Genomic DNA, 26,979 nt, shown 5'->3' with positions numbered 1-26,979 from the left:
TGTTTAGATTTACTTTAAATGTTATTTTATGTGACCATGCTTCATTTTAATTTAGGATGCTCCTTGTTATTATTATTATTTTATTAATATTATTATTATTATTATCATTATTATTAACTATTGTTTTTTATTAGTTGTGTTTATTATTAATTGTCATTATTGAGTGTAATTAGTTACCACTGCCACCGGGTATATACCCATTTGCAGTGTGAATAAATACATACATACACACACATACATACATACATACATACATACATACATACATACATACATACATACATACATACGTACATACATACGTACACACATACATACATACATTACATACACACACATACATACATACATTACATACATACATACATACATACATACATACATACATACATACATACATACATACATACATACATACATACATACATACATACATACATACATACATACATACATACATACATACATACATACATACATACATACATACATACATACATACATACATACATACATACATACATACATACATACATACATACATACATACATACATACATACATACATACATACATACATACATACATACATACATACATGTTAATAATGTCAAAAGAAGTGCTTATACAAATTTTGGCTACTCGACCGCAATCACGAGGCCGTCCAGAAAGTGATTTTGCCTGGGGCAGTTTATAGAAAAAGCACAATTTCATGGAAATATTTATTGAAACAGATACAATAATTGTTGCGCTATTTGTCAACATATCCTCCACTGGAACTGAGACATTTGTCATGCCATGCGATCAATTTTTGTGTCGTAGAAGTCAGCCGTCTCAGACCGGAACCAGCGTTTGACTGCGTCTGCACCTCTCTCTGTGGATCCCATGATAATATGAGAAATGTCTCAATTCCGATGGAAAATATGTTGAAAAATAGCTCAACAATTGCTGTGTCCGTTCAAATAAATTTGGCCAATGAAATTGTGTTTCTTTTTCTGTTAGCGGCTCCTGGCGAACTTATTTTTTTACGGCCCTCGGAATTCCTGTCGAGTGGCCAAAATTTGTATAAGCACTTCTTTTGACATTATTAACATGGTGGAAGAAAAAAAATTATTTTTTTTATCTGCCCCCATCAGAATGTTTGCTTGTAAGTCGAAAGAGTTGTTTTGAATTTCATTCAGTGATGCCTGCTGTTGAAAAACTAAAATTGCCCATATTAATGCAGATGAACCCTATGATGAATATTGCGCAGTCAGTTAATTTCATATGGACGTATTCAAGCAGCTACGTCTGATGAAGAGAGTTACGTAAATTTTTTTTTAGGAATGTATATGCATCTACATCATCAACTAAATTTAGAAATTACAAATTAATAGAATCTTTTTCTTTTCCATATCATGCTGCGATGTAGAATGTGGAGAAGAAAAAAAAAAATTTTTTTAAATGACTCATTTTGGACGGATGTCCAATACAGTGAAAGTGGAACTACAAATATGTACATATACATAATTATTTTGATGATAACAGAGCTGAAAAGTTCATTTGTGCGATAATATAGGTCTACAATGTATTCAAATGACAAGGCATTTATGGACGCAGCTCAAACAGAGAAGAATTCTCGCTAGGACTATGTAGCGACAAGTAAAATAAAATTACCTCATTTTTTTTCCTTTTTTTCATACTTCAGGATACTGGCCCAGTACAAAAATGTTCTTTTGGCCTTATGTGTCTCCTTTTTCCCCTTTGTAAATCTGGCAACCCTAAATTTAGCATAATCACAAAACAAGAAACTTGAACTTTTAATGAAGTCGTAAGCAGCACAAGAAAATAAATGCAACATTCGCTACTCAAACCACTAGTAATATATTGAATATAATAATAATAATAATAATAATAATAATAACAATAATCATAATAATAGTGTGAGGGCGACAATGAATCTCCGGGTTATCTAAAAGCCATTTGTAAGTAAATAATTATACGTTTGTTATAAACTGTCCGAACACAGATTTGAATCTCCTAAGTAACACCAATAAGGCATCACTCATGAGGTAACTAGGCCAGGAGATAATGGGGTGTCCATACCTGTGGAGTAACGGTCAGCGCGTCTGGGTGCGAAACCAGGTGGCCCGGGTTCGAATCCCGGTCGGGGCAAGTTACCTTGTTGAGATTTTTTCCGGGGTTTTCCCTCAACACAATACGAGCAAATGCTGGGTAACTTTCGGTGCTGGACCCCGGACTCATTTCATCGGCATTCATCTCATTCAGACGCTGTTGATACAGCGTCGTAAAATAACCCAATAAAATTTAAAAAATCACAAAAAAATAATGGGGTAGGGTGGCCAGTTCCTTTCCCCCTCCAATGCATACATCGCCGATTAGCTACATTGTATTGTATTGTATTTATTAACATTCCATGATATTCATACATTGCTTCACAGCTAGAATATGGAACTTAATACTATTATAAAGTCTTAATTTATGGTCACAGTCTAGATGAAATATATACAGAAGAGATTTAGAATGTAGTCTACTAGTACAACACAAAGTTTTAGTATCAATTTCATGAAGTTTTATTGAATATCATGAATTCACCTACAGAATAGAAGGCGTGAGAAGTTAGGTACTTCTTTAATTTGGCCTTAAATAATCTTACGTTTTGAGTTTCATTTTTTATATCGATAGGGAGGCTATTAAAAATGTTTACTGCCATATAATGCACTCCTTTTTGATAGCATATTCCACTAACCAGACTTCGGATGCATACAAACAATAATTCTTCTTCCTCCGACACATACTGTCAAGTGAGATGTACTGCCTAATAACAGATATAAATATCAGCCAGAACCTCAATCAGAGGTAATAATTATACGATGGATGATATTCAAACTTTATTTTTCCAATAATTATATACTGCGAGTTGCATCGATGCGAACTCGCTAAGGAGATGAGCGTAGAGTATTACAGAAATGGTAACAAACATTTTTCTCCAATAGGTTTCCATTTAAGCGTCCCACGTTAAAAAGATGAAGCATACATAATAATAAATTACGTCAATCTTGTAGATCGGTCCTTAAAACGGATCGAGGTCACAGTACACAGTTTCACCACTAGATGCCACGGGGAAAAAAATAAAGCGATCACCATAAATATGGAAGTCAATTGAGAATCTAAATTCAAATTTTATTGAAGCTCTGTCAACCTACAGGTACACCACAAGTAAAATATGGCATACCAAGCTTTTATTAACTTCTAAAAATGAATTATGCAAACAGCATCTTGTTAAACAACTAGCACAACCTTTCGATATTAGAATATCACCCTACATATCCAAGCCGTAATTCAGTTCAACTTTGAGAGTCCACAATATAATATAACCTCTATGAAATATGTGTACACCTCCGGACCCCTCTGCATTATGGAACCATAAAATATAGTTTTGTCCCTAGAACTTCAACTGTATGGTCAGTTTATTCAGAGTAATAATTTGACGTTTATAGTTGCTTACCATAATAATAATTCTGCAAAATTTGTGACTAACTTACCTGAAATTAAACAAACCAACTACAAACAAAATAATTACCGGTAAATTAAAAATTGTGAAATTGCTCTCATACCTTTTTGTCCAACGTCAGCACAGTGTGCACGAAGTTTCAGCTTTACATTGGATTACGCTGGAGACGGAAATGTGAAAGCCCACTGAAGTAGCTAATGTTTACAGTAGCTGTCCCCTTCAAAATGTCCACAATTACGTATAATTTTAAATAAATCCACAGTTCGTTTACATTAAATATTTAATCGCCAACACTTCACTTTACCACAAAGTTACATTTATACAAAAATAACACGATAGCCGCGATTGAAAATCAACCAAAATTCAAACACACTTCGTTCTTCCATCACAGCTAATACGGAAACAATTCAATTACTATTATATTATACCGATAGAGTTCGTTCAGCGATAAGATTAATAAGAGCATGAACTACCGGTATATACGCGGTCTGACACTCTTCAATCTAAAAGATGCCACTGGTCCTAAAGTAGTGGCTACAGATGATTATCAAATTACATTTTTTTAGTAGGTTATTTTACGACGCTTTATCAACATCTTAGGTTATTTAGCGTCTGAATGAGATGAAGATGATAATGCCGGTGAAATGAGTCCGGGGTCCAGCACCGTTAGTTACCCAGAATTTAGTCATATTGAGTTGAGGAAAACTCCGGAAAAAACCTCAACCAGGTAACTTGTCCCGACCGGGAGTAGAACCCGGGCCTCCTGGTTTCGCGGCCAGACGTGCTAACCGTTACTCCACAGGTGTGGACATTACATTTCTCCAGCATCTGGAGTTTGTAGATCACGTTAATCATATGCAAGAAATAAAAGCTAACAATATTAAAGTTAATAATATTAATGTTTATTAATGGAAGGCACATTTGAAATTCTTAACGGATATAATGTATTACATTTGGATATTCCAGGCTAAAAGTCGTTAAATTTGTTGTTCTACGAAAAAAACGCTACCGGTAATAGAAGTTTTCCTTGACTCGAGGTTTCCCGTTTCCCAATACGATATTATGCATCTACAACATTTCTCTATCCTGCCATCATCCCCGAACGCCGGCTGGCGACACACGGAGGGGGCTGGCCTAGGGAGTGGGGATGCCTGCTCGAAACCTGGGAAGGCCTACATCTGGAGGCGAACCTTAGTGCAGTCAGCCGATGAGGTTTTGGGAATGCGCCTAGCTTGAGGGTTAACGCAGTAGATCTTAAAAGTCCACTGCTGTAGAGTAACGGTTAGCGCGTCTGACCGTGAAACCAGCGGGCCCGGGTTCAAATCCTGGTTGAGACAAGTTACCTGTTTGAGGGTTCCCTCTACCAATTGAAGAAGAATTACTGGGTAACTTTCGTAGTTGGACCTCGGACTCATTTCGCTATCATTAATTCACATATCATCATCATCCATACCATAGTCCAGGTTAAGTTCACGGTGTGGCGTGCTATACTTGTACAAGAGCGTAGCTGTTCGGCTACCCAATCATTCACAGAATAGGAATGGTAAGCACAATAATGGCTGGTTCACAATAAACCAGGAACGGAAACAGGAACGAGAACGGAAAATATTGTTAAAATAAATGTATTTAAATGTGAACATTCACAATTACTGAGAAGCTTGCCGGAGCCAGGGAACGGAAACGTGAAAGTTAATTGTGAATTTCACATTTAAATGTATTTATTTTAACAATATTTCCGTTCTCGTTGTCGTTTCCGTTTCCGGTTTATTGTGAACCAGCCTTACGCCTCAGGCTGCACTGCAAGTCTTCGGGTCCCTCCTCCGTACAACAGAGAAAAAAGAAATCTTGAAAGGTCGCAGTGCCCTATCCTCTCGAAATTCCATTCCATTGTCCTTAATTATTCCTGATTTTCATACACATTCACTTTCATATTTCACTTAAATTTTTCTTCTACATTTCCAAATCACAGCCAAGACTTACAAATGACTTACAACAATATGTAGGCTCCAGAAAATGTGGTGGTAGTGGTACAGGGAGATCATTGTACTGCAGGACTCCACTCCGCTGCTCGCGCGACATTCGCCGGTAGCTTATCACGTCTGCCTTGCATTTCATACGCGCTCCGTTCCACAGCGTAATCCCTCCCGTTAGTAGTCGTTTTTTGCTAATGCCGCACATATTGACGTGTAATCATTTGCGCCTCTGCCTACTATTATTTGACGATTGTGATAAAGAACACACCAGCGTAGCTCAGTCGGCTAAGGCGCTTGCCTGCCAATCCAGAGCTGGGCGTGGGTTCGATTCCCGCTTGGGCTGATTACCTAGTTGGGGTTTTTCCGAGGTTTTCCCCAACCGTAAGGCGAATGTCAGGTATTCGATGGCGAATCCTCGGCCTCATATTTCCAAATTTATCTCGCTATCACCAATTCCATCGATACTATATGACGAAATAGTCCTAGTTAATACAGCGTAGTTAAATAACCAAGTAAAAAAAATTACGATAAAAAATTCTATACTGAGGTGGGGCACCCATTTGGTCGGATTCTGTTTGCCCCATATGAGTATGGAAGTAAGCAGGATGAAGATGAAGTTGATGATGATGGCGAAATAAACCCAGAGTCTGCTGCCGAAAATTACCCAGCATTTGTTGTTACTGGGTTAAGGGAAAACCTTGGAAAAAAACCTCAACCAGGCAACTTGTCCTAACCAGGATTCGATCGAGGGCCACCTGGTTTCGCACTCAGACACGCTGACCACTACTCCACATAGTATCGGTATGTCCAAAAAAAAAAAATAAAGGATCTATAAGAGGATCCTAAAGTATTCAGCTTATAGAAAACTATGTAGTTCCCCCAATGTTAGTGGTTTTAAAAAGTTTGAACAATTCTTATTTATAGTTAAGATGGAATTCGAAGAAAAGGTTAAAGTAGGCTATAAGTTCTAATGTGATTTGTAAACAATACATGATATCAGGGGCGTATGCAAAGAGGGAGTTATCGGATTTGAACCCCACCCCTGAACTTAAAAAAAAAATACATATTTAGATATGAATATTTTTTTATCCATAATTGTTTTGCTTCCTCTAATTTTTCATTGTGAGAGTAACAAAATCTACATCGACATAAGGCATAGTCCTCCTTCTTCTCCTTCAATATTATACTCCCTGTGCTTGTTGCTACGGCATGTTTGACTATAACAATGCTACCTACTGCCAAATACCGACTTTGTAATAAAATGTGACATAGTATAAAATTTAACTTGTTGTGAAACATATTGGAAAGATTGTTTTGACAGTTTTGCAGTGCAAATATTAAATATTGTGCATTGTCGATTTTAAATTCATTTTAATAGCAGTATTCACCTGTCTATTAGTTTGAGTTCTGACTTAATTGTAAAATGTTCGTTTAATGTTTTGTGCATTTCACAGTTCATATTTTTAATATAAATAGGTATAATAATATTAATAAATATACCATAAAATAATAATAATAATAATAATAATAATAATAATAATAATAATAATAATAATAATAATAATAATATTTGACAGTTTATATTTTTAATATAAATATAATATGTATAATATAGGTATAATAATATTAATAAATATACCATAACATAATAATAATAATAATAATAATAATAATAATAATAATAATACACAAAATTTTAAATACCAATCATTGCAAACATTTTTAATATTGACCCCCTCCCTTCACAAAATTCTACGTACGTCACTGTGTGATATTAAATTCAAATTGCCAGTAGAGGTTATCATAAACGTTAATTGCTAATGGTAAGAATAGGATCTTTATACTTCAAACTTATAGAGAATATTACTATGAGAGTCTAAGTTAGATAATACACAAGTAGATATTGACTTAGGTTAAGTGGAGTCTGATGATTACATTACATTAAAAGATTAATCTACATCAAGACACAAAAATTTGGAACTAGAGTTAAAGTGGGCCTGGACCAATAGTTGTTATATTTTAAAGAGAATATGCAAGAAGTATCTTTCTTTATTTCAGGGTATCAGCACTACTGTTGCAGTCACAACAACCACAACTACAACTACTACTACAACAACTACAACAACCACAGAGCCACCAACAACCACAACAACTACCACAGAAGCTCCCACGACACAAGCAACTGGTAGAAATAGATATAAGAACAGAGGAGGAACCCACCAGCGTACTAACCAGAACCGATTCCGCTCTGGACAGACCCCATCCACTACAACTGAAGCTGCACCTGTGGAAACCAGCACCAAGGCCAAAGCACGGTTTGGAAGCAACAGGTACTAAAAAGTACATAGATAACGAAACAGTAAAGAGAAAGATATCGGTTTATCACAATTAGATTTGTACCATTTGGCACATAGTCATCTACTTCAGCTGATCCACTGGCATAGCGAATAAAATAGCGTTGAAAAGCATACCATCAATTTTAAATTACTTACTTACTTACTTTTAAGGAACCCGGAGGTTCATTGCCGCCCTCACATAAGCCCGCCATCGGTCCCTATCCTGAGCAAGATTAATCCAGTCTCTGTCATCATATCCCACCTCCCTCAAATCCATTTTAATATTATCTTCCCTTCTATGTCTTGGCCTCCCCAAAAGTCTTTTTCCCTCCGGCCTCCCAACTAACATTCTATATAATAATAATAATAATAATAATAATAATAATAATAATAATAATAATAATAATAATAATAATAATAATAATAATAATAATGATAATAATAATAATAATAATAATAATAATAACACCATAATTTAATTCATCTTAGATTGGGCGTATTTTGCGTCTAGAAGCTACATCTCTTACATGTCTAAATATTCATCTGCTTTCTGACACATACATTAGAAAATTCAATTTCATTTGCCTGTAATCTACTTTTCAGAAATCCATTATACTAAATTATTATCTCAGTCTAGTTGTAATAAATTTTTCCCTACAAAAACATAATTTTAAAAGTTGTCTTTTCTTAGTTATGATGTAGTCATAAAGCTGATAAATACAAATTATTGTAATGTAATAGAGCTCCAGTTGGGTCATTTGGACGACGTGGACATCCCCACAAGACAACATCTAAACCAGTAGAAGAAGAAGCTGTGAAAGAAGAGAGCAAAGAAGTTTCTTCAACAGCCCCAAAGAGTAATGGTTTCTCCAGAACAAGATTTGGAGCCTCAAGAACCACAAGGGTGACCACCACAACAGCTGCAACACCTGAATCAGGCTCAACAGCTTCAGGGACACCTGCGCCCAGGCCTGTGTTTGCTGACAGGTACCCTATTACAGTATGGCTTAGAAGTATTGTTTATAGTGATCTCCCCAAGGCTAACTCATGGGTAGGCAATCGAAAGGGCCTATCTTCCTCAGAATGGACCAATGCTTTAAAAATGTCAAGCAATATTTCGGCGGTTCGCGCAATACCGGGCAGAACTCTAAGCACAACCCGCTGCCGTCATCCAGACTGTAGCGAGCTTGAAACACTTGGACACGTGCTTGGACAATGCCCCAAAGACGAGCTGCTGATCAATGCTAGACATTATCGTGTACGACATGCTTTGGCGATATCGTTAAAAACTTTAAATTGGGAGATTCATGAGGAAGTACATTGTGTATCATCAGACGGTTCTTTCAGACGGGCAGACATTATTGCTATCAACGAACGCTTAAAACGGGCTCTTGTTCTTGACCCTACTATCCGTTTCGAAAGAAATCTAAATCAGGCCACCGAAGTTAATATTGAGAAGCAGTCTATATATGAACCTTGTCTGCAGTATCTTTCTCAAAAGTACAACGTCCCTCTTAAACAATGGTCTGTCATTGGTTTGCTGTTTGGCAGTAGAGGTTCAATTACAAAATTGACATGGAATTATCTTAAGGAACTTCACATTCCTTTTGATTATGTAATGTCTATTCTTATAAATATTATCAAGGATTCTCTTCAAATATTACTTCATCATCTCTATTTCAATTAATGCACTTATATTTGCCTTAAACAATTAACTTTCTTTTTTCTTTAATGTATCACATCACATTATATTGTACATGTTTATTGTATTCAGGACCCTTGTGGTCACTCAAATTCTTTGAGCTGATGTCTATAATTTAGAAATTTATTTTTACATCATTAGGATCGAAATATAGGCCTATATTTATAGAATTTTTTGGTTAGGTACTACGATAAAAATTAATGTCACAAATATGAATATTAACAAATTATAAAATTATCTACAGGTACTGAAATCCTCGCCCACATGTAAAGGCTGGTTTACAATAAACCGGGAACGGAAACGACAACGAGAACGAGAACGGAAATAATGTTAAAATAAATGTATTTAAATATAAGCATTCACAATAGCTAATTGTGAATGCTCACATAGTTAGCTTTCTGGCTTCAGTTTTTAGTTCACTCAGGCGTAAGGCTATAGCATGGCAAAATGGCATCCATGTTAACAAACTTTTCTGCACTTAGGTCGTATCTCAAAGCTCAAGTCCATACTACACACTAGTGACTAGCAACTAGGTGACTTGTAAACTACGCACTAGGGAGCTTTGGACATGTATGCTTCAAACATGGCCCTCTTCATAGATTATTTTTCTAAAACCCATGACATCATGGTGCAGCACTAAATTAAGAAGGCAGTTTCCTCATGCAGTTTCATTACGAATTATGCGGAAAAGATGAGGGCTTAATATATTATAATAATGTTTAACACATTGTACAGAAGGTACTAACAATGACAGTGTTCATAGTTAACGTGTTATTCTACATTATATTTACATTATTTCACTTCCAAAGCATTTTCAGATTTCATAACCCCAATTGCTGATGAGGTATCCATGTTTGTTTAGTGAACAAGCCATCAATCAAGCAAGCATTTTCGTTTACTAGCTACTACGGACTTGATTGCTATGCACTATGTAGCTTTGGATCATAACTTCTGACGTCACATCCGGTTATTTAGTCAACAATCTAGTTCACTTCAGCTGAAAATGTAGCTTTGAGACACGGCCTTAGTATCTATAGGTACATATTTCCGGCGCTCTTCCTTCAATATTTTAAGAACTCCAGAATAAGCTTTCATACACGACAACCACCCCTCTAATTGTTTTGACAGCCGATATTCTTTCTCTTCCCTTCTTTCTTGTTTCTGAACTCAACTCTTGACAGTTTTTGGACCCATTTCAAGCTCATCTATCATGTAACATATTCCTGTATAATGTATGTTTCATCCATTAATAATTCCAACCGAATCTGCGCTAAATACTATGAACTGCAAACAGCAAGAATGCCCTGAAATAGCTATTATTCAAAACAAATTTACTTCAAAATGCAGTCTTCCTGCTGCAATACAAGCAATCACAGCATAGGCGCCAACTTAGAGCATGCTCCATCACTCTAGTATGCCTTAAATTTTCTGAGCATGCCATAAAAATAATCGGACATAAAAAAATACTTTGATGTCTTGTACAGGTACAAAGCTATAATCATGACTAGGACCAGGATTCATACTCAAATGCATATGATGATGATGATGAAGACGACGATCATGTTGATGACTGACTATTCTATAACGAAAAAAGATCAACTCATGTACTACACCACAGTTTTTTCTAGTCTCTACAGATTTCTTCTACATTCATTTCTGCAATTTAACAATTTTCTGACTACTAGTATTAAACATGACGTATGTGATGCTTAATTCTTTTGTTTCAAACTAGCTTCTGTGAGAATATATAAATATGTTTTAACATGAATATGGTTTTGTTCAAGATACCAGCACAATTGATGATAAACTCTAACATTTTTAGCATAACACGAAGTTCAAGAAGTCTTCCAGATGCTGCACATGCCACACATGCTGCCATCTGTTGAATGTTGTATGATCTACTAACCAATTAGCGTTATCTTCACATTATAGCTGGATACTGTCTTACAAAAGAAAACTTCAGAATATGTATGATAAGAACTTTCTTGTGTTAAATTTTAACGTACTTTGTTAACATGTTTCGACCTATTTTCGGCCATCTTCGGAACTGGTCAAGACCAACTACGACCAGTTCCGAAGATGACCGAAAATAGGTCGAAGCATGTTAACAAAGTACGTTAAAATTTAACACAAGAAAGTTCTTATCATACATATTACGAAGTGATACAATGTTAAAAGTTGTGTAATCAAGATGTAGAAAACTTCAATCATAGCCTTAATAACCATAAATCAAATACAATAGATATATTAAATAATTTAAAAAATAATATTTCTGATGAAAAAATAATAATAAAACGAAGATGTACAGTATTCATATAATTATCAGAATATTTTTAATCCCCTGTAACTTCTTATCCAGTGCTCCTTTCTGTTAACTATCATTTCCTTTAGAACATGATTGTGGTTCTTCCATTCAGAAATTTATTGAAATAGAAATAATTATTCTGTACATATCATGAAGCATTCTATTTTCATTATATTGTAATGTTAAAGGTACAACCTGAGGCGTCGCGGTGGGGTTACTAGACCCACAACACCAGCGCCATCAACTGAAGATTCACACGGAGACAGTACTAGTCCAGATGACCACAGTGTCCCATCTACAGCTGCTGATTCACCCCAGCCTCCTGCTTCCACGCCAAGAACGGCAGCAGGAAGGTATGCTAAATTGATCGTTTCTGTTTTACTTCTAACATATATTTAACATTTTGCCCTATAATAAAACTACTGGCACCAATTTAGTTAACAGTTAATATAACCTAATGTCTTGCTCTCTGATTGCGGTTCTGGCTGATATGTATACATCTATTATCAGGCAGTACATCTCACTTAACGATATATGTCAGAGGAAGAACAATTGAGGCGCTGACATGGGAAAGGTAGTAACTGCCAAAAACAAAATTTTTCAGGGGAAGCAAAAAACAAATTTATGAACACTTTCTCACTTATATTATTACAGAAACTGCTTTAAATAAAAGGGATACACTCATGTTTGTGTTACATATGAAATTTGAAAAGTCTGGCACAGATTTATCTGTGAAATCCTATTTTATGAAAATACAACATTGAAATCACTCCTTAGCCAAACTGAGAATTAACGTTATTTATACATTATGCACAAATTTTTCGGTAAAATGCATGATACTTTTCATCGAGGAAGTCTAACATAGATAACAAGTCTCTCTTTTTGGCATCAGGGACGACTGGTCTTCTTTCAAGGCGTTGCAAGCACTGCAAGTTAGTGATTGACGTTAATGACTGTCTTTTCTTAAAAATCCTGTGCTCTGTCCACATTTCAAGGTTATTAAATGACTGTCTTGTTTTTATTAGAGGAAAATCAGCTCTTGAGAGTCTAATCCAGTTGAGGGTGCTGATTTTGATAGGAGTTGTATTCAAAAACTTCTCACATTCTGCAGAAAAGTCGAAGAAATCCTCATCCTTCATCATTATTACATTATTAGGCCTTACCTCTTCTGGAACCATGGTCTTGCATCTTTTTTTTTTCTTTTCTCTATGATGTCAAATTCCCTATCACATGGCATGTAGGAATGTTCTGAAACCAGGAATATCAAGTCCACTGAATCAAAATGTTTCTTGGCAATAATGTAAATCAGGACCATTAGAATCATCCGATTCTTATTCTGCCCTGCACAGTTATCAGCCCATATTTGTCTAGAGACACTCTGATGTTGTAAAAGGAGTTACTACCTTCTCCACGCCAACAGCTTACAACATCTAGTGACTACGTTTCCAACTTCGTTTCATTACATACGGACATACTACCTTCTCTGTGCCATTGGCATGGCCATTTACTACCTTCTCAATGAAAAACCTAAAAATTCGAATTTTTGGCAGTTACAACCTTTCCCATGTCAATGCCTCAATTGTTTATATACCGGTACATCTGAAGTCTGTTAGCGCTTTAGGTAGCTAGTCAGCAATATATGCAATGTAGGGGAAAAGGAATTGGCCAACCTGCCCCCATTATCTCCTGGCTGAGTTTCCTCATGAGTGATGCCTTACTGGTGTCACTTATGAAGTTCAGAACTGTCTTCGAACAGTTGACTAAACAAACAACAATGTCTTGCTCAGTTATTTCTTTGGAATGAACAGCTGCAACTTTGTTTGCATTAACTGCAACTGAACTGAATATACACTATCTACCAAAAAGTAATTGGGCACAGTTTTTGCCCCTTTAGAACCTCGTGGTACCACCTCTTGTTGCTGTAACAGCAGCCACCCTGTCAGGCATGCTCTCCACTAGTTTGTGTAAGATATCCACTGGAATGCGTCGCCATTCCTCTTGCAACATGGCACTCAGTTGGACAATGGAAGTTGGCCCCATGTTTCAGCGACTACTATGTGCAGTGGTATGCTTCTTTCTCTGGCCGCACAGAGTCCTGATCTCAATCCCATTGAGCACCTTTGGGACGAATTTGACCGCCGATTGAGATCTTGGGAGATGCGGCCAACTTCCACTGTCCGAGTGCCATGTTGCAAGAGGAATGGCGCCGCATTCCAGTGGATATCTTATACAAACTAGTAGAGAGCATGCAGTCGCGGTTGCTTGGGGGAGGGAAGGAACGTCCTCCTCACATTTTTCTTCTTTTGAAAGTAAATACCAAATAAAATATGTGCTTTGAAATTCGAGGAAGATTCGATAATTTTTTAAGTTCACAGCTATAAGAAAAACTCGCTTGATCGAGTTTTAAACGACGCGCGCTCATGTGCTGTAGAAAACTGTGAGAAAGATGCGAGATTCTTTGTGTGGAGGAAAGTCAATCCATTCCTCCTTTACTGCAGTTAACACACATAGACAACAGCGCACTAGCGGCCAGAGAAAGAAGCAGAGTTTAAAAAGCAAGTAAATGAACGGAGAGGGAGGAGATCCTCCTCTGAATCAGTCATGGGCGGGAAATAGAAACCGACTGGTCTTGCAGCAAGCTCGCTACCGCTGCCATCTAACGATGCTTCATTCAACCAGACTATAACACATCTAGGAGGAGACATAACAAAAACAGTTTTAAAGCAACGCTATGAAAGACACCATGTAATTTTTTTTTTTTATTATAAATCAAAAATATTATTCATTGCACTTTATATAGGCTACTATTCATGGTTTGAAACTTTCGTGGATACTTGAAAGTTAAAGTCGGGTTTATGTAAAACAAAGAGGAAGTAGTTCTACGTAGTTGGCCCCTGAAATTCACTTCTATTCATTGTTTACTAGACAGGGCAACAGCCAAGTTGTCAGTTTTGTACAAATATATTTGAAACTGAAAGTAGGTACTCCAAATTACATCATTTTTAACATAAAAAATTAATCGGCCACCGGCAGCTTTGAACAATAATGGTAGTACGACTTTACAAGAACTGACATTCTTCAAAAACATGTGATACTGAACTTGTAAAATGTACATGTGGCAACACAGACCACGTGGGTGGGTGCAGTGTTCTCGTTTTTCTCAGATTATTTCCCATTCCCACTTCCATTTCCGTAAAACAGTTCCGGTTACGAGTTAGTAGCTGGTCTCTTCCAACACGTGTGATGTTGTAGTGTGCTCGAAAAATGCTACGAGGTTGTGAATTTCCTTGTAATTGTTAATTTGCGCAATTATTCAACAATGAATGGAAGTGAAAACATAATATATTTTGGACAATTTAGGAAACTCAATTTACAAGAACAGATTATTGCTATACAGAAGGGAAGGTTAACCTCAACACTACCTGGTCTTACATGTATGCATGTAGGTTAATTTGTAGCATGTTTCATTCAAGAAGGTGTCATTTAGTACTGTTAACTCCTTCCTCCTCTTAAGAAATATGCAGGAGCCGCCACTGAGAGCATGCCTGACAGGCTGGCTGCTGTTATAGCGACAAGAGGTGGTACCACGAGGTTTTAAAGGGGCAGAAACAGTGCCCAATTACTTTTTGGTAGATAGTGTATATTCCACTAACTGCTTGAAGCACGAATCTTCACATGAACAGCGAGATGTACATGTATTATGGAACTCTTTAATTTTAGGGGTCGTCTAAATATCGGTGGTGGCCCTCGACCTCTGCGACCTGGACCAAAAATTAACATCGGTGGTCGCCCAAGACCTGGTGCAGCTCCAGTTACTTCCACAACAACGCAAGCAGCCCCCACTGAGCCTGACGCGGAGGGCAGTGAGCAAGCAAGTCATCCTACAACAGCTGAGGAAACGCAGCCTGAAGCACAGGAAGTAAGTGGTTGAATGCTAACTAGTTCACTAATATTTTTTATAATTTTCATCAATGTTAAAGTATTTTCCAAATAAGTACTTTAGTACGATTCTTGGCATCTCTCAGTGCAGTCCCTACCCGGAGACCCGAATGAGGGACTATTTTACCTCTGAGGAATTTTACACTGAGAGACTCCATGTATCATAAGCAGTGTTGGTGTAAATGCAGCTCATGTGGGTACCTCTTTATTACTTGTTAGCTTAAACAACAAGTTTAAGCCTCCTCACCACGACAAGGTGAGTACCCACAAGAGGGAGTACATTTGCATACTTACTGACTCCAAGGGGGCTATATTTAATATAATTAAATATGTACCAAACCAGAGTGCTGCATTGGAGTTAAATCGCTCGCTTGAACTCGGTCAAATGTCGCACCCTCGAGTGAAATACGGTCGGTCATGATACGCTCGTAATAAATAGAAGCACAGTACACGGTCATCTCACCGACATGTCTTATCTTGTATGAAAGGCGATAGATAAGATAACATATGTTTTGCTCACATGGTAAAAATAAGGCTTTATTTTCTGCGTTTATGACAAACGTTTAATGGAACGTACCAAAACAGTAACATGAAGTTATAAATAAAATAGTATGAAAAACTTCGATATACAGTTATTATTGTTAATTAATAATTATTCTATATTTGATTTACCACATAATATAATATGATAGGTCCATACATAGTGTTCCGCCTATATACTGCGACAATGTAGAAATGTTTTACAAAATATTATTGATATAGCAGTAGATTAATAACAATATTAGTACAGAGATAACGTCACAGAAAATATAAAACGAATAATCATGCTGCACAACTGTTACAGACGCAAAGATTGATACACTATATTATTATTACTAGAAAACTTGATACGGTTCTTGCATTACCGTAATTGTGTTCTTCGTTTGTAATAATTGCATTTACATCCAATAACATCTATCAGATGTGGCAAAAACAAAATCACTCCTGTGTGGAAAAAGAAAAACATTTACCTACAACATTTATATTACATTTTAAAGCAAGTTTTGTAGTTGTACTATGGAGAGGTTAGTTAAACTCTGCAACGTTTTGAAATGATACACATCTATGATGTTACTACACAGTTCATCACTGTAACAAGAACAAATGTCTAATGCTCGGCTTCTACCGTTCGAGGATTTATCGGTCGCGACAATTTTACCCATCATGGATGTGCGCTACCTATCGGATTATGCTATGAACTACTTGGCACTCGAGCAAAAACGTCCAATGTAGACCTCTGTACCAAACCTATATGCACATAGAATTATTCCAATTCAGAAACAACTAAGTAAACTAAAAGAACTCCAAAAGGAAATAACATTTCAATGGATACCTACTCATTGTGGTATACCTGGAAACGAGAAAGTCGATAATATTGGAAAACAAGCAACATATTTTCAACCAAGACCTCTTCAAGTGATATCTCTATCCAGTGCTTTGCTTCAGTAAAGTCTCATTTTATAAGCCTATGGATCAACAATTGGCTCTCTTCTGACAAAGGAAAAATTTTACAGTCTGTACAAAAGAAACCAAATGATCTGGAAATGTATAAAAACTTTCCCAGACATGTTCAAACATTTTTAACAAGAGCCAGAACAGGTCACATTGTCACACAATTGTACCTACACGATTTCACATTTCTGATAATCCTACTTGTCTGTGGTGTAATAATCATGATGAAGATCTGGAACACATTCTTCTATACTGTCCATCCATAAACCACAAAAGAAGTAAATAAAAATCATCAGTCCCAGTTGCAGAAGACACAGCCCTGCAGTATATATTGACTACACCCCAACTCTGGCTACTAGCAACAAGCATCTATAATGAACACTGATCAAAATACCCCTCATTTCTCGTGAAAAACAACAACTGTACAAACTACAGTGGACTACAGTGGACCTTATGTTGTCAGCAAACAGCTGGATACATTAAGAAGATTGATTATTGTACATAAACATTCGCTGTTCAATACTACGGTACATCTATATATCATTTTAAGCTACAAATTATATAATAATAATAATAATAATAATAATAATAATAATAATAATAATAATAATAATAATAATAATAATAATAATACCCGGGTAATAATGATTTATTTAACCTGGCAGAGTTAAGGCCATACGGCCTTTTCTAACACTCAACCAGGAGTAAAACTGCTTTACAAAAAACACTACGAATTTACAAAATACACTACAATTTTACACACAAAACTGAATAAGAAAATAATAACAGAATGTAAACAACAAGTAAGTAGAAATCAGACATAATATATAACATACAGAAAGAAAGGAAAAAGCATAATAAAATGTGAACAACAGATCAAAATAAATGAGACATACAAAGTATAAAAACATAAGACAATTATTGATAATAATAATAATAATAATAATAATAATAATAATAATAATAATATTAATAATAATAATAATGTTAATAAAAAAGTCAGAAATTATTCCAGAAATCCCACGTAAATCTGCAGTAGCAAAATTCAGACTGTTTACAGAACACGATTATTTGGCCAAACACTTGAATAAAATAGGAATTTACACAAATCCAAATTGCCCTCTATGCAACAATGAAGAAGAAATGACTGAAGATCATCTCATAACCTGTGAAGTTCTACCTGATGGATCCACCACAGAGAAATATTGGACAGCAAGAACGCTAATGGCTTCGTTGCCAAAGCCCGGCATTAGATAACAACAACAACACATAATAATAATAATAATAATAATAATAATAATAATAATAATAATAATAATAATATAAAAAATAATAATAATAATAATAATAATAATAATAATAATAATAATAATAATAATAAAATAGTGCAGTACAAAGCATACAATGAATACAATACAATTTTTTTACAATATTATAGACGAACACATGCGTACAACACTTTCGACTAAGACTAAAATAGGCTGACATGCAATCACATAAGCTATGTTCACTCACCAATAACACACTCTCTCCATAACCGGTCCATGGGAAGCATTGTGCCCGAGATCCAAGTTGCTGCTACGGGGTAAGAAAGTAATCTATCCATCCAATATATTATTTTATAAAAGGAACATAAAACTTTACACTTTACAGGAACTTTTAATTGTAACTTGTAAATTATTATGTCATACTTTTATGGACTGGACCCCAGATGACCTACTCATCCACAGTACCTACCTCTGAACTCACAAGTGTACAGAAAACTCTAAATTAACTGAATTCAACAAAATGAATGTCTTTTGTAGCCTCAGGAGGCAGCAACCACACCTATCCCAGATGCACTGACCCGTTTACGTAGTCGTCCAAGGTTACATGTAACCAATGCTGTCAAGACAACTGCTGCAGCCCCTGCTAACTCCAACAACCGTCGTCACTTGGTGTCATCCTTGCTGCCCAAGAGACGTCCCCTTCATCCAGCAGCAGAAGCAAAGGAGGCAGAAGCAGCAGCTGATAATCATGAAGCTGAAGGTAAACTATATGAGAAAACTTGTTAAGGGAAGATTGAAGATTGAAACAACCAAAAATTACATTTTTCACTTTGAATTCCATTAAATTTACTGTTTTTTTTTCTGAATCAGAATATATACAAGGTGTTAGTGATGTAACTGTGCAGACTGAAGAGGGCAATATAATACATTAAAATGCATAAAAAACCTATTATGCGTTTTGTAATTTAGGGGTTTGCCGGAAGAAAGGTGGATAGACCTCTACGCCCTTCTTCGGGAAAACGGTTTAAAATGTAGTGAATAATTCGCTAATTATAGTAGCGAAATTTTGTTTTGATTGTACTGTACATACCTGCAGGACAGGGCTGCGTGCGTGCGCGCGCGATTTAGTCAGTCAGTCTACAAGTAGAGCTAGTGCTGCGCGTTACCGCATACTGTACTGCGTGTGTTTTCTCTTGGTAGAGACTAAGCAAATATATATAGTTCAATTTAGTCAGTCCAGTTGTTTCCTTTGACTGCTTTTTATGTTCATTATTGTCCTTGCTTTAAGAGTAAACGAACTTATGAAACTCATAGATTCAGACGGAAATATTTTATGTTCTATAAAGAGATTTGTTACGATATTAAGATTTTTGGGCTTATTGTTATCAGGATTATACAAAGAATAAATTTTATTTATTTATGTTCACACAAAATGGAGATTTTCTTTTTCTGTTATATTCAGAGATTTTGCTTTGCGTACTTAATATCTACTCAGTATATCTGAAATAATGTAAATTACTTTAGAAGTAGATAATAAATGTCATATAATGTATCGTTGTTTCAATTCCGTGTGAAATTTAAATCTGAAATCTACATTAAATCCCCTAAGCAAATCATTATATGGATAAAGGGCGTATAGACCGAAGTTTTATATGGTACAAATATAAGGAAATTTAATAATATAAATTGCCTAAATGCTACAAAACATTTATATTCGCTAAGATTTTTAATTTAATTTATACTTTTGACCACTATCTGTATAACATTTTATTCAGGTGCGTTTTAAAATCTTAGATTGCCTGTATCTCAAGTCACCATATTGACATATACGCCCTTTTTCCGGCAAACCCCTCAATTAAGTGCATGGTTAATTAGAAAATTAGACTAAAAGTCTGCTTAGTTTGGCAACAGTGCATCACCGGCTCACCTAAGAATACACACACGAATTCAGGTTCGAAAAGCAGCATTCTGTTCTTTAATCACTGCAGTAGGTTGCCAGATTTCCTAATATAAGAAAATTACGATAGGTGTTAATCTTTTTAAGTAATTGATTAACTGGCGGACTTACTCGTGTTAATTATGTAAGTCTGTGCGGCTTACAGCTGTTTTGGTGCGTCATCTCGAACTTCTCTGCCTGTTATGTGAGTGCGTTTGATTGTTGAAAGGTGTTGAAAAGTGGAGTCAAGTGTTAAAAGTAATGTACGCAAGATTCAAAATGGATTAATCTTTTTATTTAATTTGCAAGAAACCCATCCATTATACGAGTATTTAAAAACTGCAAAGGGATAAATCATTGCTTATCAATTTCTCGAATGATAAGAGTAAAGATAAGAATCATACGGACAGTACTTATCAAGTATAACATTGTTAACATGTAGGAGAAAGTTATTTTTCCTGAGAAAAGTATTCATTTGGGACTGAGATGGCATTAGAATTGGTTATTGTACAAATCCAGTAACAAAATTTATCCATTTTGAATCTAGGGAGGATGATGTGATGAAGCACAGACTTACATAATTAACACGAGTAAGTCCGCAAGTTAATCAATTACTTACCGACAAAATTTAGGCCACCTGAATTTTTCAACGCATGCTCAGTGCTATGTTATAACTGGAATTTGGAAACTTCAAATGGTCCAAATTTTTGTTTCTGGGTCTATACTCTATCCAAGGAATAAGTATTAAAATCTGCACATTTATATTACTTCCACCCTGTATAGTTTATTAAAGTTATCATTTAAACCCTTTAAATTGCATGTTCTGAGGCATGTTAGACTACAAAGGACCAATTATAAAATTTATCTTTACTGCTGATTTTAAAAAAAAACAACGTTTTGCGATCGTCAATGTACTCTTTCTCAGAAACTACAAGTCCAAATTGATTCAAATTTTGCACAGATGCTTATTATGCTGTATTAAATCAAGTAACAATCATAGTGATACGTCTTAAGACTTGTCCATATTACATGTTAAATATTCTGAAAACATATTATTTTTCGATTCGAAATGTTAATCATTACAAATATATATTTTTTAAATTATTGAAATGAAGATAAGAGATTTTCTGTTCTTCAAATTGCAACCTGTTTCTAGTAACATCTGTGAAAAAACATTCACACTTCTGCCTATGTTAGTTTTTGAGAAAAGGTACATTAAAAACCAATGTTTTGAGTTTATTAACAAAAAAAAGTACTTTCACAGAACTAATCAATATAGCTAAACTATTCATCTAATCAGAATTCAATTCATGTGGCATTTGCAAGACACACATTTTTGGAAAATTTGGTCATTATTGGTCGAATAGTTTTCAACACAAAAAAGTTTAAATGATAACCGTCAGTTTTGGTCACTTCAGTCTTCAAACTCCCCTTTTAAGAACAAAGAACTAAGTAATGCCGAAGGATAAGAATTGTATTACAAACAGAAACAACTGGATACCTATAATAGAATGCATTGTAGCCAATAGGTTGCCTAGTGCCATTTAAAGTGGCACTTCCATAAAAGAAGACGTTAGAATATTGATATTCCATTTGAATCTTACGTACACTATTTCTAACACTTGAATATAAGTAATTGATTAACTAGCAGACTTACTCGTGTTAATTATGTAAGTTTGTGCGGCTTAGAGCTGTTTCGGTGCTTCATCACTCCATCCTCAGAGCCTACTAGATCTCGGCGTAATTTAGAACTTCACTGCCTGTTATGTGGGTGAGTTTGATTGTTGAAAGGTGCTGAAGAGTGGAGTCAAATAGTGTGTTTGTACTGAAATTGATCTGTGTGTTGAGAATTTGATTGGGGTGTGTTTTAGTGTGTTTGTATATTTCGTATTGTTCTAGTGTGTTGAATTTTTGGTTCTTGGGTTGTATGTGTAGGATTTCCATGTCCGCATTTATGTTATTGTATGTATGGTTAGCATTGGTTATGTGATCGGTTATGTGATGGACAAAATCATCAGAAACAACATAAAATTCAGAAAACAGACAAGTTCTACATTGGACAGACAGGCAGATCATTCCAAACACGCTACAAAGAACACATTAAAGCAATAACCAGAGGACACAATACATCTACATACACCAATCACATAACCAATGCTAACCATACATACAATAACATAAATGCGGACATGGAAATCCTACACATACAACCCAAGAACCAAAAACTTAACACACTAGAACAATACGAAATATACAAACACACTAAAACACACCCTGATCAAATTCTCAACACACAGATCAATTTCAGTACACACACACTATTTGACTCCACTTTTCAACACCTTTCAACAATCAAACGCACCCACATAACAGGCAGTGAAGTTCGAGATGACGCCGAGATCTAGTAGGCTCTGAGGATAGTGTGATGAAACACCGAAACAGCTGTAAGCCGCACAAACTTACATAATTAATATGAGTAAGTCCGCTAGTTAATCAATTACTTATATTGATATTGTTGAGCAATTTTTACTTGTAATACAAATATATCATTTCCTGTGCAGGAACAGCAGAATCAGAGTCATCAGTGAAACCAAACGGTGGTGAGGAAGCACAAGAAACAGCTGAAGGCACAGCGACATCAGCGACAGTAGAGACTCATGAAGCCCCACAAAATCGCCTCTCGTCTCTTCTTTCGGGAAGAAGAAGAGCTACTGCGGCTAGACGTCCAGGATCACTTCTTCCATCAACGGGAAAACAGTCCAGTCAAGATTCAGCATAACATCGCAATAATAGAATAATGATCTAATAAGTGAAGTGTGCAATAACTTCCTGAAAAGGGAAGAGGATGCAAAAGAAAAATGAGACAATGACAGGACAAGCATTAACACGCACTGTACAAATCACATAATCGTTGTGGATGATATCTGAACTGAATGCTGCAGTCATCAGGGTTGCAGACCAGTGTCCTGATACCTTTTCTTGCCCAACTTACACCCCAATTTGACTCTGAAGGGAACTCTAATCCTCCACATATTAGAATGTTGTTATAAGTTAGTTCCTATACAGGCTCATAATGTGTTGTTGATGAATTTCATGTTGTACATGAAAGTCTGAAAGAAAAAAAAATCATACTACAAGTTCAGCAGAGGTGGACAGTTATTTTTTCTTCTTATGCAATATTCTATTTCCATACGTATAGGTATTCTATAAATATACTTGTAAAGTCATTTAGTTCAAAAAATTAGTTAAACCGTGATGACATGTTATTTTAAAACAATATATATTATTCAACTTCTCTTCGAATGTTAATATTCAAAAACCTCATGAAAAGAATATGTAGGCCTATCCGTTTTAAATTAATATATTTTATTAAATACAGGTAATAAAATATCTCCTGATAACAAAAAATACATGTTTTACTTCGTCCTCCTAATGACATCTTTTTTCTACTTAACTGATGAAAAAGCTAACCTAAATCAATGGAAAGGAAAACTGTGCAAATCTTTATAAAGATACGAAATCATTCCTTTTGTTAAAATAACTAGTAAATACGAATGAAACACGTGAACGCTTCTAGTACTGAGTGGCACATTGATTTAAATAGTTGGTAAATTTAAAAGAATGATTTTCCTATTTACCAAACATCAAATTTTCTTAAATAACAACAATTTAAAATCACAACTGCAGTGTATCCTTTCTGTTCCGTGCTATTTATAAATCACGTTATTAATTTTCATTAAATATATTATACCAGTATTAAATATTTCATTTTTCTATAAGAATAGCAGTCTTTATATTTTCATGATTTGTTTCACACGAAAATATTATAACTTAATACATCACAATTAATCATATTTATATTATTATTATTATTATTATTATTATTATTATTATTATTATTATTACTAGTATTTAGACAGAAATACCGGTAACTGAAATGTTATTTGAAATCTAAAATATTAGTAAGATTTTCACAAAACCTTTATTTGGAATCTACCCTTAATAAAATCAGGTTAACTTCCAATTGATTATCTATTTTCCAACTTCATTTTATATGACCTTGACATTTAGTTATATTCAGCAAGTATTTTTTATCCCTCTATTAAGTCTCATAATCGAAATATTTTCATATTGTTTATGCAAGTAATAATAATAATAATGCAAATCTAGTCTTTCAGGTGAAGCTCCCTGTAAAGCAGATTTGAACAATTTCAAGGGAAAAATTGTTCCAGGGCCAAGTATCGATCCCGGTACCTCTGGTTGAACATACCAGCGCTCTCCCAACTGAGCTACCCGGGGACTCCACCCGACACCGTCTCAACTTTTCCCTTTATATCCCACGCGAGTTGTGTGGATATAAAGGGAAAAGTTGAGACGGTGTCGGGTGGAGTTCTGGGTAGCTCAATTGGGAGAGCGCTGGTACGTTCAACCAGAGGTACCGGGATCGATACCCGGCCCCGCAACAATTTTTCCCTTGAAATTGTTCAGTAATAATAATAATAATAATAATAATACACTGTAAAACTTTTTAGATTGTCTATAATTATAGTGTTGCAATTGATCAAATACATTCAAAACAAATTAAGAAAACTGATCAAATAACTTTTTTAGAAAGGAACTTTGGTACCTATATTTTTTAGCAGTGCCACTCGAGCTTCAATTACCCTCTGTACTGTGGGTTTAATTTTCAATACATAATATCCCTTAACTCCAACTATGAAACGTTTATTTTTTCCTTCTCCCTCATTACCTGTAATACACAGAACTCTCTAGTGACTGCAGTTTTTCCAATGATTAAATACCTGATGGAAGAATATGTGATATACCTTATTTTACATTTGATAATATAAGAATTTCTGTTAGTGAATCTTTTGAAATGAATATAATGATGAGAGTAGAAGTGGTTGAAATACAGGACAATATTTACAAGTTATATTTTTCATATAAATATATCCACATCTATGTATAACTACACAGCAAAATACATTGATTGCTGGGTTCTTTATATGATACAATGCCAATATATGAATGAAAGTGTCCAAATATGTTAAAATGGAGTTTCTATTACAATATAAGTTTTTCATGTGAAGAAGATTTTTCTACTTTGTCTGAAAAAAGTTACGAAATGACATTATTGAGTAGAGCTTGAGGCTTTTTCAGTGATTTCTGGGAATGTTTACTGTTTTGTTATAATCAGTGTTGAGTCAAAGTATTACACGACATAATAATGCAATGGGAGGTACAAATGCAAAAAAAGTTGTTTGTATGGTTTTGTAGTTTGAGAGGATGTCTTTTTTTTTATATAATTTAAACTTGTTTGAATAATCACATATCAATATGTTTAATAGTACCATTGGCCACCCTACCCCATTATCTTCTGACCTAGTTACCTCATAAGTGGTGCCATGTTGTGAGGTTCAGATCTGTCTTCGAAAAGTTGAATAAACAATAATTTCGATATATAATAGTAAAAGGGGAATATTGCAATGAAAATATGTAGAGAATAGTTTTGTTCCGTTTTGAATGAGTAGGCTTCCCCTTCAATTTCTAGACTGAGCACTGATTATAATAACATACTTTGTTCACAATTGAATCTGGTAAGAATATAAATTTTGTATATAAATGTAATTTTCCGGTAGAAAAAATAATTAAAATAAAAAATAAACATTAAGCCTCTTAATTGATTATGTGAAATGAGTTCCTTTCCCTACTTTCCTACACTAATATTAATATAAGTAAGGCTAGGATTTTGATGAAATTGCATCTTTTTTCTAGTAAGCCAGAAACATAGCTGCTTTAGTATTTATATGTTATGTGATAAACTGAGTATTTTAACACACATTTGTTAGGGCATTTTTTTGCATTTTTTGCCTCCTACAACTAATAAGAGCATCTTTTGTTTTACTCGGACATTTTTTAGCCATTTTCATTTAATTTCGACCATAAATCCCCATTATTAATATAAAACAATGTTTATTTCCAATGATATTTTGTCTACATATTTTGTCCATTAATACCCATTATTTTTTTACTTGGTTATTTAACGATGTTGTATCAACTACGAGGTTATTTAGCGTCGATGGAATTGGTGATAGTGATATGATATTTGGCGAGATGAGGCCGAGGATTAGCCATAGATTACCTGATATTTGTCTCGAAAAAAAAAACCAACCAGATAACCAGCCCAAGCGGGAATCGAACACGCGACCAGCACAACTTCGGATTGGCAGGCAAGGACCTTAACCGACCAAGCTACGCCGGTGGCTAATACCCATTATTTTGTATAATATTTTAATCGTTTTTCTACACAAATATTGCCATTTTAAAGTACTACACTCCAACCACTCCTTCAATATAGACTCCTTTATACCTGCTAATTCCAGATAAGAGTGGCGTTGTAGTGGGCTACACGGAAACATCAGGTAAAAAAAATAATTAATTAAAATGTACCACTTACAATTAGAAAAAATTATGTAAAATTAAATAAACTTAAATGTTGGTACTAGAATTTAATT

General features: G+C 35.0%; 1 protein-coding gene across 1 annotated transcript in view; it reads left to right on the top strand.

Moving 5' to 3' along the window:
* Positions 1-26,135, top strand: part of LOC138692968 (uncharacterized) — a 195,046-nt gene extending 168,911 nt beyond the window's left edge. Inside the window, exons 7-12 of the mRNA XM_069816438.1 lie at positions 7,546-7,817; positions 8,565-8,810; positions 12,019-12,183; positions 15,551-15,749; positions 19,066-19,288; positions 23,026-26,135. Of these exons, the coding sequence (XP_069672539.1) occupies positions 7,546-7,817; positions 8,565-8,810; positions 12,019-12,183; positions 15,551-15,749; positions 19,066-19,288; positions 23,026-23,243 (1,323 nt within the window). The 3' untranslated portion in view covers positions 23,244-26,135. The remainder of the gene's footprint in view (positions 1-7,545; positions 7,818-8,564; positions 8,811-12,018; positions 12,184-15,550; positions 15,750-19,065; positions 19,289-23,025) is intronic.
* The last annotated feature ends 844 nt before the right edge of the window (positions 26,136-26,979 follow it).

This window comes from Periplaneta americana, chromosome 1 (assembly GCF_040183065.1).
Source record: "Periplaneta americana isolate PAMFEO1 chromosome 1, P.americana_PAMFEO1_priV1, whole genome shotgun sequence".
NCBI classification, from domain to species: domain Eukaryota; kingdom Metazoa; phylum Arthropoda; class Insecta; order Blattodea; family Blattidae; genus Periplaneta; species Periplaneta americana.
The sequence above is the reverse complement of the archived record's forward strand: the minus strand, read 5'-3'. Positions and strand labels throughout refer to the sequence as shown.